The sequence below is a fragment of the Diabrotica virgifera genome, chromosome 8, assembly GCF_917563875.1.
Source record: "Diabrotica virgifera virgifera chromosome 8, PGI_DIABVI_V3a".
Taxonomy (NCBI): Eukaryota; Metazoa; Arthropoda; class Insecta; order Coleoptera; family Chrysomelidae; genus Diabrotica; species Diabrotica virgifera.
This window is the reverse complement of record NC_065450.1, coordinates 75,113,133-75,133,397: the sequence shown is the minus strand read 5'-3', so window position 1 is coordinate 75,133,397 and position 20,265 is coordinate 75,113,133. Positions and strand designations below refer to the sequence as shown.

The following is a 20,265-nucleotide window of genomic DNA, read 5'->3' as shown; positions in this document are numbered from 1 at the left end:
TTGGGATATTTATTAAATTATGAATTTATGTACATAAATTTATGCACTTTTTACTATGTATTTTATGTATATAAATTCATTTTAAGATTGATACACTGGTGTAATGGACGTTTTACAAAGATAACAGTGCATTTTTTTCTTATCTATATAATATTTTACTCCCATAATTTATTTTCCCATTTAAATATCAAGCTATATTTAGCATCCCCTTCGCTGCGAATGACGTCGAAGTCACAGGCGAACAAAGCCACCAAAGAATGAAAAGAGCTAATCATAGCAGAACAAAATCAGGGAATCCAATGTTACCTGGAAAGCCTTACACATACAGAGGTCACGGATTATTCGCTGTGGAAGCAACGAAAAATAAAATTCTTACTTGCCTAATCCACCAATCAGAAATGAAAGCATATGTGCTAGAAATGATAAAGAAAAATCTGAATATTTTAGGAAATATCTGAAATAAGTTTTCATGCCCTTTCCTTCAGAATTATCTGCAGAAGAAGAACACGAAATTACCGACTATCTAAATATACCCTTCTAAATGGATCTGCCTCAAAACAAGTTCACTATTAGCGAAGTCAAACAAACAATTGTGGAAGAAATTAACATAAAAAATAAATTTTTTGGTTTCGATTTGGAATCTGGAGAAATTCTTCAAGAACTATCCGAAAAGTGCTATAGACTTACTTACATATTTAACTATATGCTAAGAAAAAATTATTTCCCTAGCATCTGAAAAGTTGCCCAGATTGTTATGATACCAAAGCCGAGAATTAAGAGATGTCTTTCTACAGACTGATAAGTCTACTGCCAATTATTTCCAAGGATGTTGAGCTATATTATGCTAAACAGCTAAAAACTATAATAGACGAAAAGAAGATAATTTCAGATCACCAATTTGAATTCCGCAATTAACACGGGACAATAGAGCAAGTTTATGAAGTGGTAAATCAAATCAATAAGGACTTTAATAGTAAAACATATTGTTCAGCAGCTTTTCTCAAAATATCTCAGGCTTTCGACAGGATGTAGCATGAAGGATTGCAAGTTAAACTAAAGAGACTACTGCCCCATCTCCACTTTCATACCTGACAGATAGGTACATCCAAATAAAACATGAAAGTGAATATGCAGAGTTGCATCCAATAAATTCAGGAATTCCACAAAAATCCTGTACTTACTGTATATTGCAGACGTGCCATCAACAGACTTACCACTCCTGCGACATTTCGTCGCCTTAGAATCAAACTATTTTAAGTCCACTTTTGAAAATTTTACAGGAGAGGATTTTTAAAGTTTTGAAGTTTTGAGCATCTTAATAATAAACTAAATGAGAATAAATTTTTTTAGTAACCATAATGATATGTACTTTAGAACAACTGCAGTTTGCATTAGATATTACTAACAGTTTTTGAGAAAAAAATTATTATAAACAACAATGTTGGGACATAGAATAATTTGGACCCGTAATTGAGGTAGTAATTAATATGGAATATTACTTTATCAATATCTATAAAAATTAAAGAAAGAATGAAGCAAGTTTAATAGTATAATATGCTTATGTTAATATACCAAAACAACTTAAACTTAAATTATTAATGAAAAGTAGTAAAATGTTTTAATAATAATAACCGTTTTTTATTGTATTAGGTACACATGCAAATAAACAACATTGACAACATAAAAGTTAAACAATTTAAAAGTCTTTAATAATACATTTCCAGAATTTTAAATCAATTGCTGAGAAATGATTTGCTAGGCACCTAATATGTGCAACTTTGTCTTCTGGAAGGTCTGCAGGGGGGACTGAATTTTAGGTTATGGAACACCTTCTAGAAACGCCTTGGAAGAATTTAGACTGCAACTGCTTTTTAAAAGCGCCACTGAGTGCATTTCTGGTTCATTAAACTTTAGTTTATATTTTACGCTCTTTGCGTTATTTTCGTAAGAAATCTGGACAACGTGTTTATATGGGACCTTAGAGAGACAAACAATTTGATAAAATTTTTAAAATCCAAAAAATTATGTTTTTGCACCTGAACAAGTTTATATGGCTTCTTGGTTCTTGCATTCTTAAATAGCTTTAAGAATAGCGAGAGGACTATGCAATTCCAGTTTACTCAGATGTCGGTCCAAAATACTATGCATAGCATCCACTTCCTGAACACAGCTGTGACCAGGTACTTGAAATTTCTGCGTAATGCATTTTACAGTAGGATGATTCTTAAGAAAATGTAATATGGCTGCAGACATGTGGGAATTTTTATTTTGTGGCACACATGAATCTGACCACAAAGTTATGGTTCTAACATTAGGTCTTGTGTCTATAAGTTTTTTGAGTAAAAGATACAATGCACTTGCAATGTCTACACCTTTTCTTCCACCAAGTAGTTCATGCCATAACACACAATATCCTTGCTTGTGTATTACATCACAACCTGTCAACTTATAAACAGCTTTTTTTTGTAATACGCTTTAGAAATCTGTGTTTGGGGCAGGTTAAAACGCTTTGCATATCAAAGCAAATAAAGGCAACAGATTCATCTGTTTGAGTGGAATTCGCATCTTTTAACTTCTCTTCTCGGGCTGAAAGTTTGGCTTCTGTGTGGATTTTGAATTTATCCTCTATTTTTATGACAATAAGGAAATCTTTTAATTTAAAGGAAAGATGAAAATATGGTCACAGATAGATCAGGCAGATATAGTAAGAAGTTTCACTATACATAATATAGAATCGGAAGATATACAAGATGTATCAGGGGAGGAAATTTAAAATGCTCTCAAAAATATGAAAAATAATAGAACTCGGGAGAATATTGCATTTATATAATAAACTTTAAAAAGATAAAAAATAAACAGAATTTTACAGTAAAAAATATATCAGTACACAACAAAGGCAGAGGATACAGAACGGAAAACAAAGAAGTCAAAATATTCTGTTACTCAGACGACGCACTGTTCATAGCCCAAGATGAAGATATGTACTCTGCAAAGATTGGTCCACAAATTTAACATAACAGCAAAATAATTAAATATGACAATTTCATCTCAGAAAATTTAAACAATAACAATCAGTAAAGAACCATCCCATTCGTATCCCGAATAAAGTACGTGCCTCCTAGTGGCGGGATACGGGCAACAATACATTGGCTTATAGGGCAGTCCTTCCAGTAGGGATCCTGGCCTATACAGAAAAATGCGGGCGGGTGTGGGGTAATACTGCACTTTGGTTGCATTGGTGGTGTATTGGCTAAACGTGCAGGGCAGGGTATGGTGCTGATGGAAAAGGCATTCAGGCATCAAATATCCAAAATTGCACATCGGCACAATATCAGTTTTTTCCCTTGACATGTTAGCTATGCATATGCTAAATTTCATGTCAATCCAAACGGTTCTTTAAAAGTTGGAGGTTTTGCAATATTTTATCGTGAGTGAATGAACTAGTAACCGGAATATCATTTTAATATTTAATATAACAATTAAATTAAATCACGCAATAAGAAAATTAAAGATATATAAATGAGTAGTACAGATATTTGCAGCATACTTCAGTTGCAAGTTGTTCGTACATTAGAGTACAGAAAATTCAGCAATTTTTGAAGCAATAATGGTATGTATAATAAATAAAATATATTTATTTTTTAAGTTCTGTTACATTCCAATATCTTTATTCATGATTCATACTTTTAGACGAAAACAATCTAAACAATATAAAAACAGCACAATAGTCCTTGTAAGCCCCTCGTTTCCACATATTTTTTTTCTCTCCAATTTCTCACGACTATTTCTAACAATTTTTGCTTTCCTGCTTCCAACCATTTCTTCTTTTTTCCTCTTCTTTTTTCCCAACGTCTCCATCTTTCAATATTGTTTTAATATTTTAGTTCTATGGCATTCGAATAATGTAACCAAGTAAAGCTCTTTGTGCGTGTATTCTTGCCGTAATTATTGGTTTTCCATATAGGCTCATTAGTCCAGAGTAATACTCTCAAAGATCCAGGTAGCTGACTACTTTTTTAGTTACTGTAGACCTATAGGTAAGAAAACATACCTGTTTCCTGCCTAGACTTCGCGTCCGTTTTTTAATTATTAACAATTTAGTGCAAAAATCGCGATTTTTTCGATTTTTTGCACACCATTCAAAAGCTAAATAGTTGACATAAAATTACAAAATTTAATTTTTTAGAACATTCAGAAATTTTTAAAATTCCGATTCTTTACATTTAAAAAGTTAATTTGTTGCTACGCAAACTGCAAAATAGGTGAAAATCGCTATATGTTAATAACTTTTACTAAAACTACCTTAGAACTGTGTTTCACCCAATGTTGGGTATTGTCGTACTTAACAAACCTTCAAAATTTGAGACCGATACATTAATTAGTTTAAGAGTTATTCTATTTGTTTATGTCAGGGACCTTTATTTTGCAATAAGATAAGACAGAAAATAATAAAAATAGGGCAATTCTGAGTATGCCAAATGAAAGTAGAGGAGCTATAGTATCAAAATGTATTAAAAAAAAAGATAAAAAAATAATTAATTTAGTCAAAAATCCTAATGCCAAATTTTTAAAATTTTGTAGTTTATAAACATTTACAATAACTTTAAAAATGTTGTCCGTAGAAACAATCTTTTATATATTCGAAAACATAGTATTTTAACAGTAATTTTCGAATAAAAAAATTTACTCTGTGTTCAGTTGGGACAAAGTTAGTCATATGTTTTTTTTAATTCACAGCTACTTTGTTTATAATAATTAAGGAATCTCATTAATGCCATTTTAAAGAATGGGATTTGTATTTTTCTTAAACAATTTGCACAAACATTGTACCTTCACAGCATCCTCTACGATTTTTCAAAAATGTAGTTCAAACGATTACTAGGGGAACCTACAAATCAACCGAGCTAAAATACCGAAATAGCAATTTCAAACGAATATAATTTTCTGTATCTCCGGATCAACTCAATTGATTTTGATCTTTTTTTTTTTTAATTTGTACATAATTTCCACGTACATTACAAATATGCAATTTGTTTATAAAGGGTACCCCCCTTTAAGATAGGCAAAATGCCCTCACTCTCAGAATTCAATTTTTTAAATTTTTTTACGTTCTGTGCAATTAAAAAATGAGATAACGCGGATTTTTAGCTCGCCACCCCCTTACCCCTCCCCCCACAGCCAAAAACGTAGATTTTTAGATTTAATTTTTTTTAGTTGAGTTCCAATTAATTTAAAAATTTCAAAAAATTCATACGTATAGCTGAGGCTTTTACAAAACATGTCCATTTTTTATGGACCCTTAGGTCGAGTGTACATTATCTCAAATTTTTTTTAACTTTTTTAAAACCTATAACTTTTTTTTGGAAGGGGCTGCAGGTCCAATTTTTTTTGCATTTTATATATTTTATCAAAAGCTATCTCTCTGATTTTTTTAAGATTTTTCCGTCAGGTGCGCTATCTTGAAAAATCCGGAAAACTGTTTTTTTAGGGGGTTTTGGGGATTTTCTCCATTTTATATACTGCAACCTGCAACATAGATCAAATCAAGGTTTTGTTAATAGATTATGTGTAATTTGAAATATCTGAGTATATTAGGATATTTAAAAATTGGGCGAAACACTTTGAAACCCCCCAAAAACCATGTTTGTTTAAAGTTTTGTAACGATTTTTGCAGGTCTAATTATATTTTTTGAGGTCGATACAGCCTGAATATTTTTTTTATTTTGTTACGTCCTATATGATTTAAAAAAATTAATACTCACCGCAATTTTAGCCCACTTCCCCTATTCCCCCTCCCCCAAAGCCAAAACTCTCAATTTTTCGATTTTATTTTTTTTTAAGTTGGTTTCCAATTAAATTATAAATGTTGTTCTGAAGCTATTTCTTTGTGGCATTTTTGTAATTAATTATTCTAAATGGGAAATAAGCCACAATATTAAAAACAATTTTATTTTCGATAGAGAGAATTCGATAATCTATGACGCACTGAAAAAATGGTTTGGGACGATCTATTTAAATAAGTCAGATTAAATTAAATTATTAGAAGTTTCAAGCAACATTTTTGTTTAATTTATTAATATTTTGTATTTTCACAACGACGTCCGTGGTGGACGTCGAAACGTTAATAAAATCATTTTTTAGTTAAATTTTGGCTTATTTCCCATTTACAATAGTTAATAGGGGAAGGCGGGGCGGAATGGGGTAGCGGGGCGGAATGAAGATTGGTATTTTTAAGTATCAATGACGTGCTGCAGACTAGCAGCGATAAGTAAAAGTACATCAGTGTAGTGTGACTGAAGACCGGTAGGCATGTTTGTCTAATTCTTTTGACGTTAACTACGTGAATCTATCGTTGCGTGGTTTTTCGCTTATAATTTGTAACTGTTTGTGATTTATATGACCAAGGTAAGTTGCACACGCTTGTTTTTTTACAACGTTAGTTGGTAATACTTGTAGGGTATTTATTTAGCTTTCGTTTAGTCTAGGCAAACGTTTTCTACCAATCGTTTTCAAGTCTCGTTGTGGGTCGTTTGGATGCATTTCTGTTTTTTTCTATTTTTTCTTGTGTGTGTTTGTCCTGTTTTAGGTGATCTAACACCTCTTCAGGACATGTCTTATCTAGACACTGTTGTTTATGTCCACTGGGACCACTGGTGGTAGTCTGCGCCGTTGGTGGTGGTGCACTGCGTTGGAGGCTGCTGTTGGGCAGAGCAATCAGAGGAGAAAGTTGGTTCTACGGTTCTTTTCAGAATTTTTGATCTAAAACAAATTATTAATACATGCAAATTTAAGTTTAAATGAAGAATTGAAAATTTTTAGTGTGTATGATAAGGTTTTAAAGTTTGAATTCGAGTTTTATAAATTGAAATTTAATTTGGCTGTTTGAATATTTAAGTATTTAAGAGTGATTGAATTCGCGTTGAGGGCAGCTGTGGCTGTATCCTCCCTAAAGACAGGTATAATTTGCAAATGAGTACGGGAAACCACAGAAAACCGAACTCTCCCTGTCCGAGGCAAAACTCTAAGTGAGTTATTTATCTAACGGTTGATTCTAAAATAAAGTGGAGTTGCCTCCAGGATATCAGTATATTCACCAGGGATGTCTTCTGTGCTGGCAAGAGTCAGCAATTTTGTTGGTAGGTGAGGTAATTTTCGTTTGGGTGTTCTGGTGAATACACTACCAAAGGATGAGCAGGTAGTTTTAAGGACGTTTTGAGCTCTGATGTTTTGGCTGTTTATGATTTTTGTAGTAAAACTCCTGCTCAGAGAGGAGAGTCTCTCGTTTAGTGGCTGGATCCTTGCTAGATGATGTATGAGTCTAGATGGGTAGTCTCTTCGTTTGCAGTTTATTTTGCGGAGTATGCTGCGTTCTGTGGCCAGTAATCTCTCTGTGTTGCGTTTGTTTAGTAATGTGTAGATGTTTGATTTGTATTCGATTACTGGCCGTATGAATGTTTTGTATGTGTGCGTTAGTGTGTGTTTATGCGTCCGACCGAATCTTCCACAGAGACTGTTGAGCAGATTAACCCTCCGTTTCACCCTTTTGCGGGTTTCAGCCAGATCTCTGTCCCAGTTTAGCGTTCTATCAAAAATGACGCCTAGGTACTCAATCTGGTCACGAAGTTGTAATCTCTCGCCCCACAGGTCCAGAACGACTCTTTCTTCTGCATTACGTGTAGTGTGTGCGCTTAGGTTTGGGTGTCTGAATAGTATGGTTTGTGTTTTGTTTGGATTAAGTGTTACTCGCCATCTTCCACACCATCTTTCGACGGTGTTAAGGTGATTTTGAGCACACCTATTCAAAACTTGTATATCTCTCGATGTTGTTATTAGTGCAGTGTCGTCCGCATATAGTAATGTTAGTGTATTGGTGTTTCTAGGGTTAGGAAAGTCGCTGTTGTATATTGTGTATAGTATGGGTGCCAACACGGAACCTTGAGGTACTCCTGCTGATGGAGTAAAAGAGGTAGACAGCAGTGTTTTGATCTTAACCATGACGGTGCGATCCGAGAGATACGAGTGAATGAGTTTTATGAAAGGAATGGGCATGCCGACGTCCCAGAGTTTCTTTGTCAGGCCAGCGTGCCAAACCTGATCAAAGGCCTTCTGTACGTCCAGGAATATGCCAAGTGCTAGATTTTTGTCGTTGAGAGTTTGAGTTATATGTGTGACGATTTCTGTCAACGCCGTTTTTGTGGAGAGACCTTCTCTAAAGCCGAATTGGTAGGAGGGAATGATATTGTTTTCGGTGGTAAAGTCAACGATTCTCTCCTTAAGGATCCTTTCGAAGACCTTACCAAGAACACTTAGTAGAGAAATCGGCCTGTAAGAGTTTAGATTTGTCTTTGTTTTGCCCTTTTTAGGGAGCATGATGGTGTGTGCTACTTTCCAAGCTTTTGGAAAGTAGCAGAGAGTTAGAGCGGCGTTGACAATGTTCGTCATATATTGTGCGACGCTCGGTGGGAGGTGTCTTACGCAGTTCCTGTTGATGTTGTCAGGACCTGGTGCATTGGAGTTGCCAATTTGGCAGTAATCCTCCAATGTTTGTTGACTCACGGGTGCCGTAAGCGGGTGCTCACGGCGAAACCGTGGATCGAATGGGGTTGCGAGCAGTCGTACTGTATCTCTCTCGACCACCTCGTAGTAGTCTTGATCGAACCTCTGGTCGTGGGGCGTGACTAATGTATTTTGGAGGTGTGTCTTGAAAGCTTCGGCTTTCTCTTGGTCTGAATTTATAATTTGATTATTTATGACTAGATGAGATGGATTTGCTTGTTTCTGTTTAGTTAGGACTTTAAATTTGTGCCAGAATCTAGCCCCATCCCGGTAGTCCAAGCCAGCGGTGGCATCACGCCATTGTGACGCTTGCATGTTTTTCACCTCAAGCTTGATCCTAGCCGAGATACGGTTATACTCTGCCTTGAGAAGTGGATCGCGTGTTCGTTGGAATTGACGTAGGAGACGTCTTTTGTGTTTGATTTGATTTACTATGTATTGAGGGAGTGGTGGTCTCTTTGGGTTTATAACCCGATTGGGGACTGATAGGTCAATTGCTTGTCCTATCAGTGTTTGAAGGACCGTGATATCGTTATCGATGTCAGCTTGCGTGTTTAAATTGCCTAACTGAGGAATATTCTGATTTAGAAAGTGTCTATATAGGTTCCAGTCGGCATGTTTATAGTCTCTCATTACTCGTATATGTGCCTGTTGGTTCGGATTTAATATGTTTTCTTTTATGAGTATAGGTAGGTGGTCCGACGTTATAGAATCACCGATGATGCAAACATCGTCCAATACGTCTATCATGTCATACGTGCATATGACATGGTCGACGATAGAGGTGCCATTGTGATTAAATAACGTAGGTTCAGTGTTTCTGATTCTGTGAATGGGCAAATCAAGGAGACAATCAGACAGCAGGTTACCCGCCACATTTGTGAACGTATCACCAAACTGTGTGTTTCTGGCGTTAAAATCACCCAGAATAATCGCCTTGCTCAGCCCAGAGACATATTCCAGAAGTGTATCTGACAGTATTTGTTGTGGATGTTTGTAATAAGAGACTATTGTCAGCGTCGTGTTGTTGTTTAGGTGTATGTCAACTGCCAAGACATCTTCATCAGTAATACCTACTTGAATAGGGATAGTATGAGGGGAAAAGGGTATACCATATTTAATAAGGAAGCCGTTACCATGAGATATTCGGCATTTTGGACGGTGGTGAGTGCTATAGCCAGGATAAGATGGAGAGGTTTTTAATTGGGTGTCGGTAAGGGCAAGTATTTGAATATTGTGGGTATCAAGTAAGTTTTTGATGAACGGTTTTTTCCTACCGGCACCCTGACAGTTAACCGCACCTATTGTACTGTCCATTTAAATGAATTGTGGGGTGTATGTGACTGTGGCTCTATTGTTATGGGCCACGATAGTACTCGTGTGTCCAAACATAGAGCAGGTGAGGTTATTGGCGCAGTCCAGTACCGACTGTCTGCGGTCTGGGAGGACGTTTACCATTAGTAAGGAAATGAATTCAAGCGTGGTTTGCATATCGGAGGTGAAAGTGTAAGGTGGGATTCTTTTTTGGGTAGTAATGGGTTGAGTTTCTTGGAGAGTGGGAGGGGCCTCTTTCCGTAACGGACACTTTGGCGAGTAAGCCGCATGAAGTCCGTCACAGTTAGGACATTTGGGAGAGGTTTGTTTTGTGCATGCTGAAGAACGATGTTCTTCACCACATGTGGGACAGCGGAACTGTTTCAGGGTGCATTCCTGGATAGTGTGTCCATTTCGAGCACACCTGTTGCAGTATTTAGGTATGGGTGGGATGGGGTTAGAGTTTAAGGGAAGTTCACCTCGTACAGAAATGCCGTCAAGATAGAAGCCTCTTGTCAGCAGTTCTGTATATTTTTCCTCACTGTCTGTGATTAGTTTAATAAACGAGGTATATACTCCTTCCCGAGATACGATGCGCCAGAGACGGATCACTGGAACACCTAAGTCGGAAAGGATGACTTTGACTTCATCGTCAGTATAGTCACAGCATCCTCTACGATTTTTCAAAAATGTAGTTCAAACGATTACTAGGGGAACCTACAAATCAACCGAGCTAAAATACCGAAATAGCAATTTCAAACGAATATAATTTTCTGTATCTCCGGATCAACTCAATTGATTTTGATCTTTTTTTTTTAATTTGTACATAATTTCCACGTACATTACAAATATGCAATTTGTTTATAAAGGGTACCCCCCTTTAAGATAGGCAAAATGCCCTCACTCTCAGAATTCAATTTTTTAAATTTTTTTACGTTCTGTGCAATTAAAAAATGAGATAACGCGGATTTTTAGCTCGCCACCCCCTTACCCCTCCCCCACAGCCAAAAACGTAGATTTTTAGATTTAATTTTTTTTAGTTGAGTTCCAATTAATTTAAAAATTTCAAAAAATTCATACGTATAGCTGAGGCTTTTACAAAACATGTCCATTTTTTATGGACCCTTAGGTCGAGTGTACATAACCTCAAATTTTTTTTAACTTTTTTAAAACCTATAACTTTTTTTTGGAAGGGGCTGCAGGTCCAATTTTTTTTGCATTTTATATATTTTATCAAAAGCTATGTCTCTGATTTTTTTAAGATTTTTCCGTCAGGTGCGCTATCTTGAAAAATCCGGAAAACTGTTTTTTTAGGGGGTTTTGGGGATTTTCTCCATTTTATATACTGCAACCTGCAACATAGATCAAATCAAGGTTTTGTTAATAGATTATGTGTAATTTGAAATATCTGAGTATATTAGGATATTTAAAAATTGGGCGAAACACTTTGAAACCCCCCAAAAACCATGTTTGTTTAAAGTTTTGTAACGATTTTTGCAGGTCTAATTATATTTTTTGAGGTCGATACAGCCTGAATATTTTTTTTATTTTGTTACGTCCTATATGATTTAAAAAAATTAATACTCACCGCAATTTTAGCCCACTTCCCCTATTCCCCCTCCCCCAAAGCCAAAACTCTCAATTTTTCGATTTTATTTTTTTTAAGTTGGTTTCCAATTAAATTATAAATGTTGTTCTGAAGCTATTTCTTTGTGGCATTTTTGTAATTAATTATTCTAAATGGGAAATAAGCCACAATATTAAAAACAATTTTATTTTCGATAGAGAGAATTCGATAATCTATGACGCACTGAAAAAATGGTTTGGGACGATCTATTTAAATAAGTCAGATTAAATTAAATTATTAGAAGTTTCAAGCAACATTTTTGTTTAATTTATTAATATTTTGTATTTTCACAACGACGTCCGTGGTGGACGTCGAAACGTTAATAAAATCATTTTTTAGTTAAATTTTGGCTTATTTCCCATTTACAATAGTTAATAGGGGAAGGCGGGGCGGAATGGGGTAGCGGGGCGGAATGAAGATTGGTATTTTTAAGTATCAATGACGTGCTGCAGACTAGCAGCGATAAGTAAAAGTACATCAGTGTAGTGTGACTGAAGACCGGTAGGCATGTTTGTCTAATTCTTTTGACGTTAACTACGTGAATCTATCGTTGCGTGGTTTTTCGCTTATAATTTGTAACTGTTTGTGATTTATATGACCAAGGTAAGTTGCACACGCTTGTTTTTTTACAACGTTAGTTGGTAATACTTGTAGGGTATTTATTTAGCTTTCGTTTAGTCTAGGCAAACGTTTTCTACCAATCGTTTTCAAGTGACCATAGCTTGATGAAATAAATCATGTGCTTGGGGCGGAATGGGGAAGTCCACTTGGGGCGGAATGGGGAAGTACCCCGTGCCGCCCACACTATTTTTATTAAACAGGAACTCTATATTTAACTATTTTTCTTCTATTTCAGATGGTTCTAGTATACAAAAGGAAGACGAATAGACAACCATGGTCTACTAAAAGTATGAATAATGCTGCCGAAGTGGTTATTTCTGGTCAAGTAGGTTATTTGAAGGTTCCAAAGCAATTAAATGTTCTCCAAAGGACCTGGAGATATCCTGCAGAGAGAAAAGGAAATATCCGCAGTACCATATTGACAAAACGGCAGGGAAATTTTAAGCTGTTTTTACCGAAAGTCAAGAATATGAGATCATGAGTTATTTGAAAATTATGGAGTATCGATTATTTGGTCTAACGATGATAGATTTGCGTACCATAGCTTATCAGTTAGCTGTAAGAAATGGCCTAGCCCACATATTTACGAGTGAAGTCGCCGGCCAAGATTAGGTCAATGGATTTTTAACGAGAAATCCTACTTTATCACATCGGGAACCTGAGTCAACATCTGGCGCCAGAGTTATGGGCTTTAATAAAGTGGCAGTGATGAACTTAGCTTAACATAACTTAACATAAAATGACTTTTACACGGTACTTAATATTTGGACTTAATAATTACAATTATTAAGTTATTTTTTTATTAATTTCACTAATCTTGTAATGACTACCCCGTTGTGCCCCGGTACAGGGGCAGAACGGGGCAATTGACATTGTTTAATATTTTAGTAACAAACTTACTGTTCTTGTTCTTATAAAAAAATAATATTGTAATATAATGTCAACAACATTACAATGAGTTTATATAATGATATGCAGCTTAAATAATTAATCCTAACTTATTTTTAAATATCAATTCCAACTTAGTACCCCATTCCGCCCCGCCTTCCCCTAATTATGAAATTATAAATTACAAAAAATTCACACGCACGGCTGAGGCTTTTACAGAACATCTATTTTTATGGACCCGAAGGTCGAGTGTACATATTATTATAACCTCATTTTTTTTTGTTTTTTAATAGGTACGTATAACTTTTTTTGGCGATGGCTGCTAATTTTTTTTGTGTTTTGTGTATTTTACAAACCATCTACGTTTGGCTCATAATGCAAATAGTCCACGCTGTATACTTGTCCCGTTAGGTAAATTATTCTGATTAACTTTTTTGCACAAACTTACTCAAAAACAGGTCCTTATAACAAATGCACAAGGTGCCAGGCAGTACCGTGGTCGGAAAATTGTTTAAACATTTTTTTAAACGAATTCAAAAAATAAATTTTTTCACTTCGGACAAATTTGTTTTAGATTCTCTGGATCAAGCTGAGCAAAAAAGGTATCTTGTGATTTTTCTATAAAATTGACTGTTGTCGAGTTACATGCAATTTCAAATTTGAAAAACGCGAAAATAGCCATTTTCAAGGCTTAATAACTCGATTAAAAATTATTATTATGAAAGTCATAAAGTGACCAACTCAAAGTCTAAAGCCCCTCTTGCAATAGCCTAAAGAAATTTTTGTCATTATTTTATTACTAACTAATATTTTTAATAATTAAAAATGAGCGCTAAGTATGTATTTTTAAAATTATTCTAAATGTTTATAAACTACAAAATTTCACAAATTTTTTTATCTTTTTTTAGTACATTTTGATAGCATCAGTCTTCTACTTTCATTTGGCATACGCCGAATTGCCCTATCTTCATTATTTTATGTCTTATGTTATTGCAAAATAAAGGTATCTGGGATAAACAATTATAATAACTCTTAAACTAATTATTGGATCGGTCTCAAATTTTGAGGGTTTGTTAAGTACACCAATACCCAACTTTGGCTGAAACAAAGTTCTAAGGTAAAGTTATTAACAAATAACGATTTTCACTTATTTTGCAGTTTGCCTAGCAACAAATTAACTTTTTAACTTTCAAAAATCGGCATTTTCAAGGTTTTTTAATGTTCTAAAAAATTAAATTTTGTAATTTTATGTCAAGTATTTAGCTTTTGAACGGGGTGCAACTAAATTGTTAATAATTAAAAAACTGAGGCGAACTTTAGGTAGGAGGTAGGTAGTTTTTCTTCCTATAGGTCTACAAAAACTAAAAAAGTAGTCAGCTACCTGGATCTTTGTGTGTCCCGAGCATGGTCTATTTCTAGCTTATTACCCTCGAGTATACAGGCTCATTACTTCTCTATTTGTTCATCTTCTCCAAATATTCTCTGCCATCTGTACTCCTCCGAAGATTTTGCTGAGCACCTTTCTGACTCAGATTTATAGCTGCTTTTCTTCCTGCTGGTTCCTAATCCACGTTTCGCTGGCATACTTCACCCTGGGTCTGATTTTCGTCTTCTATACTCGCAGTTTAACTGTAATTACAACTATTCAGAGCAGCAGCCAACAAAGTGACCATAGCCATTATGATATCCAACCTCCGATAGGAGAGGGAACTTTAAGAAGAAGAATACTCGCAGTTGAAGGCGGGTTCTCATTAGTCAATCTCATTGATCAATATCCTTGAATCTATAAGAAAAATAGATTTATAATATTATGAACCTCGATTCAGCGATATTGTTCTATAGTCCAGGGCGCATCTGTTTTGAGATGGACGTTGAGAGGTGACTCAAATTGTTTTGCAGAAATTGCTTGAAAATAAATCAAATAATAATATTTGAGTTATCCTTCCTCTCAAAAAGGTCCGGAACATTGTTTAAATAATCAAAATGTCAAAAATTGAAGGAAGAATTCGATTTTTTTCTTCGTTTTTTGATTATAACTTTAAAAGTATTCATTTCCGAGAAAAGTTGTACGGACATAAAAGTTGCGTAATTAAATTTCCTACAATTTAGAATTAGTTAAAAATTTAAAAAATAGTCACCCTAGTTGCAAAATAGCAATAATTGCGAAAAAACCATATAAAAACAAGTATTCGCATTTTACGTTTTTCAACCATTTATGCTACACTTAGGACCTTCATATTTCACCCAGAAAAACTATATGATACAGTAAAACAAAACTGTAAATTTAATTAGGATCGGTTCAATGTATTTTGGAAAATAAATTTTGCAATCCAGCTTTCGCAAAAAAAATTCATTTTTTCAAAATATTACATGACTGAAAATAAAGCAGATAGCAAGTTTTTTTTTTACTTATAGAAGTGTACTGTACCTTTCAGCTGCAATTTTCAAAATTAAAATCGATTAATTACCACGGCGTCAGAAATTTTTTGAAATAAACAATAATTTTTGGTGCTACGCGCAGGACAGCGGTGTTCGATTCACACAAGTTGATTTCCACCAAAATTTCTTCCAATCTTTATCTAATATATTATTATCTTACTCTATATTTTGTTGTATTTTAATATTTTAATTCCACAAAAATCAAACTAATTTTATTATTGTTTGTGAAATATTGTTCAAACAATTGCATGTGTTTAAAAATAATAAACTTTTATTATTTAAGTTAAAATATATTATATGAACAAAGAAAGTTTTTGCTAATAAAAGTGTCATTTCAAAGGATAGAGTATGTGTTTTTATTTTGCAATAAACAAATTTATTTATTTATATCGAAATATAATAAAAATTAAAATGTATCAATCATTATCAAAGGTCATTGGAATGCCCAATCAGAGCAAACTATCCGCTGTCCTGCGCGTAGCACCAATAATTTATGTTTATTTAAAAAAATTCCTGACGCCGTGGTGTTAATCGATTTTAATTTGGCAAAATTGCAAATTAAAGGTACAGTACACTTCTATATGCAAAAAAATTTCAATTTGCTATCTGCTTTATTTTCAGTCCTGTAACATTTTGAAAAAATGAATTTTTTTTACGAAAGCTGGATTGCAAAATTTATTTTGCAAAATCTATTGAACCGATCTTAATGAAATTTACAGTATTGTTTTACTGTATCATAAGTTTTTCAGGGTGAAATATGAAGGTCCTAAGTGTAGCATAAATGGTTGAAAAACGTAAAATGCAAATACTTATTTTTGTATGTTTTTTTCACAATTATTGCTATTTTGCAACAATGGTGACTATTTTTTAAATCTTTTACCAATTCTATATTGTAGGAAATTTAATAACGCAACTTTTATGTTAGTACAACTTTTCTCGGAAATGAATACTTTTAAAGTTATAATAAAAAAACCAAGAAAAAAATCGAATTTTTCCTTAATTTTTTGACATTTTGATTATTTAAACAATGTTCCGGACCTTTTTGAGAGGGAGGATAACTCAAATATTATTATTTGATTTATTTTCAAGCAATTTCTGCAAAAAAATTTGAGTCACCTCTCAACGTCCAAATGTACTAATATTTTTACAGATGCGCCCTGGTCTACTATCATAATATGGTATTTCAATAAAAGTGAAAAGCCTTCCTACTTTTGATAGGTCAATGGAAATGATTCTATCAGATAGAACAGTGCTTGACAATGAGAACTAGCGTTCATTTGCGTTGACTTGTATTTTGTGGAGTTAAACAGTAAGCATGTGAGATGAGGTTAAATTCTTTGTGAAAACCATAGATATATTATAATTTCGTGAAAAATGTTAAATTTTAAATGGAGAGACAACCATATCTGCAAGTTTCTAGAATTATACCAGAGATAGGAGTGCTATGGAATATTGGGAGTGAACAATATAAAAATATAATAAATCGGGAAAAAAGCTATGAAGCTAATCGGGAAATAAAAACCCTGACTCTAAACGATATTAAAATAGTTATTTTCCTAACTAGTGCGGAAAGTGATACTTTCACGCACGAGACTGCCGTTGACCCGAACGACGCGATAGCGGAGTTCGGGCAAGCAGTCGAGTGCGGGAAAGACACTTTCCGCATGAGTTAGGAACAATATTTTTTTTAGGGCCGTACGTTTGGAAAAAAGCCACAAAAAATGGAGTTATCAATTTTTATTTAGAAGTGAAAATACACAAATTAATTCTTTGACAAGGTTGTCAAAACCAAGCTTTCAATATAATGGGTTACCACGACGACGATATTGGTTTCCATGACGACGATTCAAAACCATTGTAATTGTCTACTGATCTGACTTTTAAATATGATGTCAAAATTAAACATGAACACAAAAGATAAATTTGATATAAATTAGTAAATAATATCTAAATATTAGTTTATTGCATGTATTATAATATATTATAATGCGATATTACAAGGTATTTTACTTTCCCGCACACTGTGCGGGAAAATTTACTTTCACGCACGCCGTGCGGGAAAGTGCAACTTTCGGAAACGAAATGCGTGCGTGAAAGTGACTCTTTTAACACGGCCGTAGAAAAATAAAATTAAAAGTATCCGGGCAACCCAAAAAGTTAAACTGAATAAAATATTAAAAGCAAATAAAAGTGGTACAGGAATAGATGCTCTGTATAAACCATAAACCCAAATTGTTTTGGTTCGGCCAAGCGAATTATCCGAACCAAAACGTTTAAGAGGTGTTTCCGTTGCAAAAGACAGTCAGAGATGTTCTTGTTTTCCTATTTTAATTACGTTTTTTAAATATTCACACACAATGTGAACGCCAACATGCACAATTTTCTTCTTTATAGTCATTACTAAAGTTAGCACTTTGTAGACCGAATTCAATATCCTTGAAATAGTGTGAATTTGGATTCTATGTTCTATGTTCAGTTACATAGAATCAGCGTATCAATGAGGTTGACTAATGAGAAACCGCCTTTAGCTGTTCTTGATATCATTTTTGCTTTTAGCATTGAATATAGTGACTCGTGGGCCTATAGGTCTACTCCCCTTCATTAATCTCTTTTCCTTCGTTTTCCGTGTTTGTTATGGTTACTCCAGTTATCCGCTAATTCCCTCGGTTGTTCCAGTCCTCATCGGATAATCCTCTATTGCCCATAGATCTCCGAATACCACCAATCCAAGATTTTTTCTGTCTTCCTCTTTTTCGTTTTTCTGTTGGTACCCACCTTATTGATTTTTAGAATCTTTCCCCGCTCAACCTTTGAACGTGCCCGTACCAGGTTAATTGTTCCTCCTGTATGCAGTCAGCAATTGTTTTTGTTACACCCGTTCTCTCTCTTATTATTTTATTTCGAATCCTCTCCAAATTTGATGTTTTGTTTGATCATCTTAGTACTGTTCATCTTCGTAGCCTCTAGCATTTTCTTTTGATGTTCTCTAATCCACCACGTTTTAGAACCGTACATCAATGTGCTTTTTATCAACGTATTATAATATGTTACTTTTCGTTGTTCTCCTACGTCTTTACTCCACAATATTTCATTTAACGATTTAATTTCTCCTGGTTTTGTTTATTCTGTTTGTAACGTCATCATCATCTGTTCCTTCTTTGCTGAACAGTACTCCTAAGTGATTATAACTTTGATGTTTGTATTGTTTCATTATTCCCGATAATCTAATTGGTTGTTTCTTCACCAATACATACATATTGTGTTTTGTCCATATTCATGTCTAGCCCCATTTTTCATATCCTCCTTTCGTTTGTGAGCCATATATTCCAAGTTCTTCTTATCATTTGCACAAATTACTTGGTGGTCTGCGAACTGAAGAGTATATAAACGAGTATATTCATCAGTTTGTAAACTATTCTATTTCATCAGCGATTTTGCTATATATTTTTTAAATAGTGTTGCGGAAATGCAACAACCGTGGCGTAAACTTTTGTTCACCTTGAACGGTTCTGATAGTTTCTTTTCCATCTTTATGGCGGATGTCATATTCTTATATGTATTTTGAACAGGTGTTATAAGATAGATAGGACAAAAATAATAAGAGCCCAAACAAACATTACTGTTTGCATATTAGCATATTCTTTATTGGATTTTTGAATCTCTTGAATTATTCTTACCACAAAAAATTGTTCTTTATTTTATTGCGTTTTTATAATTCATGTGTTCACCGCTATGCTTTGTTTCATTCTTTTTGAACCACTGAATGACTGAATTGACTTCTATTATCTTCTTTTTTAATTAAAGGTTTTATATGGCAACATACTGAATATTATTATAAATAATAAGGAATATAAAGTTATTTAAGTAATTTTTTCAGGCTACCAAATTGATTGTTTTAATGGTTTGCTTTGCCTGCATTTCACTATATCTGATGGAATCTGTCGAATGCAAAAATTATGACCCCAATCCTCCTCCTCGTTCGCCTTCACCTCAAGAACGAGGTCGTTCACGTACCGTTCCAGCCCATCTGCAAAATCAAGGACAGAATGGGAATGGTCACCAAAATGGGAACGGACAACAGAACGGAAATGGCCACACTAATGGTAATGGACAACAAAATGGTAATGGTAATGGACATCATAATGGACGCCGTTAACAAATCAGTACTGAAAGTTCGTTTGTGAATTGGTTAATTTTGTACCTATATGAAAAGGGCATAATAAAAATATTGTAAATTCTAGAAACTTTACATATTTGTTCTTTTTTGTAAAACTACCTCACATTTTTCAGTTTTTTGTTATCTATTATTAGTGCATTATCAAAATTATGGTATGTAATAGAGTTATAAGTTTCCTAAAAGAAGTTTTCAGCTAAACAAAAATAAAGGATAATTCAAATGACGTAATGTCTGAATTTTTATTAATAGTCATATGAAAGACATTAAATATACTTAATCTATACCTAATCCCCCAAAACAACAAGCAAAAAATTAGAAAAAAAAAACAGATAAATAATCTCTAGTTGCACAAAAAAATTACGAAGGAAAAAAAGACAGAGAATAGTGTAAGGAAGAATGTCAAATAAAGTAGAGAGAAAAAACGCATTTAGGAAAATGTAACAAATAAGTAAATCAGCGAAAAATTCTTCCAAAAATTAAATAAAACCAGAAGGATGTGTAAACTTTGAACAAAGAATGTACAAATACGGACACATGCTTAAACAACATAGAAATGTATTAAAAATATGGACCAAATTCTTCAAGAAGTAAAAAACCCAATATACGAGAAAAAACTAGCAGTCACTAGACTGAAAAACAGCAA

At 34.0% G+C, this 20,265-nt stretch overlaps 1 protein-coding gene across 3 annotated transcripts; it reads left to right on the top strand.

The window, feature by feature from the left end:
* The first annotated feature begins 3,530 nt into the window (after nucleotides 1-3,530).
* LOC126889797 (uncharacterized) lies at nucleotides 3,531-19,694 on the top strand. 3 transcript variants are annotated; one of them, XM_050658433.1, is made up of 2 exons: nucleotides 3,531-3,610; nucleotides 19,323-19,694. In XM_050658433.1, the coding sequence occupies exons 1-2, from the start codon at nucleotides 3,608-3,610 to the stop codon at nucleotides 19,599-19,601; spliced, it is 282 nt and encodes a 93-aa protein (XP_050514390.1). In that variant the 5' UTR covers nucleotides 3,531-3,607; the 3' UTR covers nucleotides 19,602-19,694. The 3 variants fall into 3 exon arrangements, with proteins under 3 accessions (XP_050514390.1, XP_050514389.1, XP_050514388.1); XM_050658432.1 differs by lacking the exon at nucleotides 3,531-3,610 and adding an exon at nucleotides 6,183-6,405; XM_050658431.1 differs by lacking the exon at nucleotides 3,531-3,610 and adding an exon at nucleotides 11,878-12,100.
* The last annotated feature ends 571 nt before the right edge of the window (nucleotides 19,695-20,265 follow it).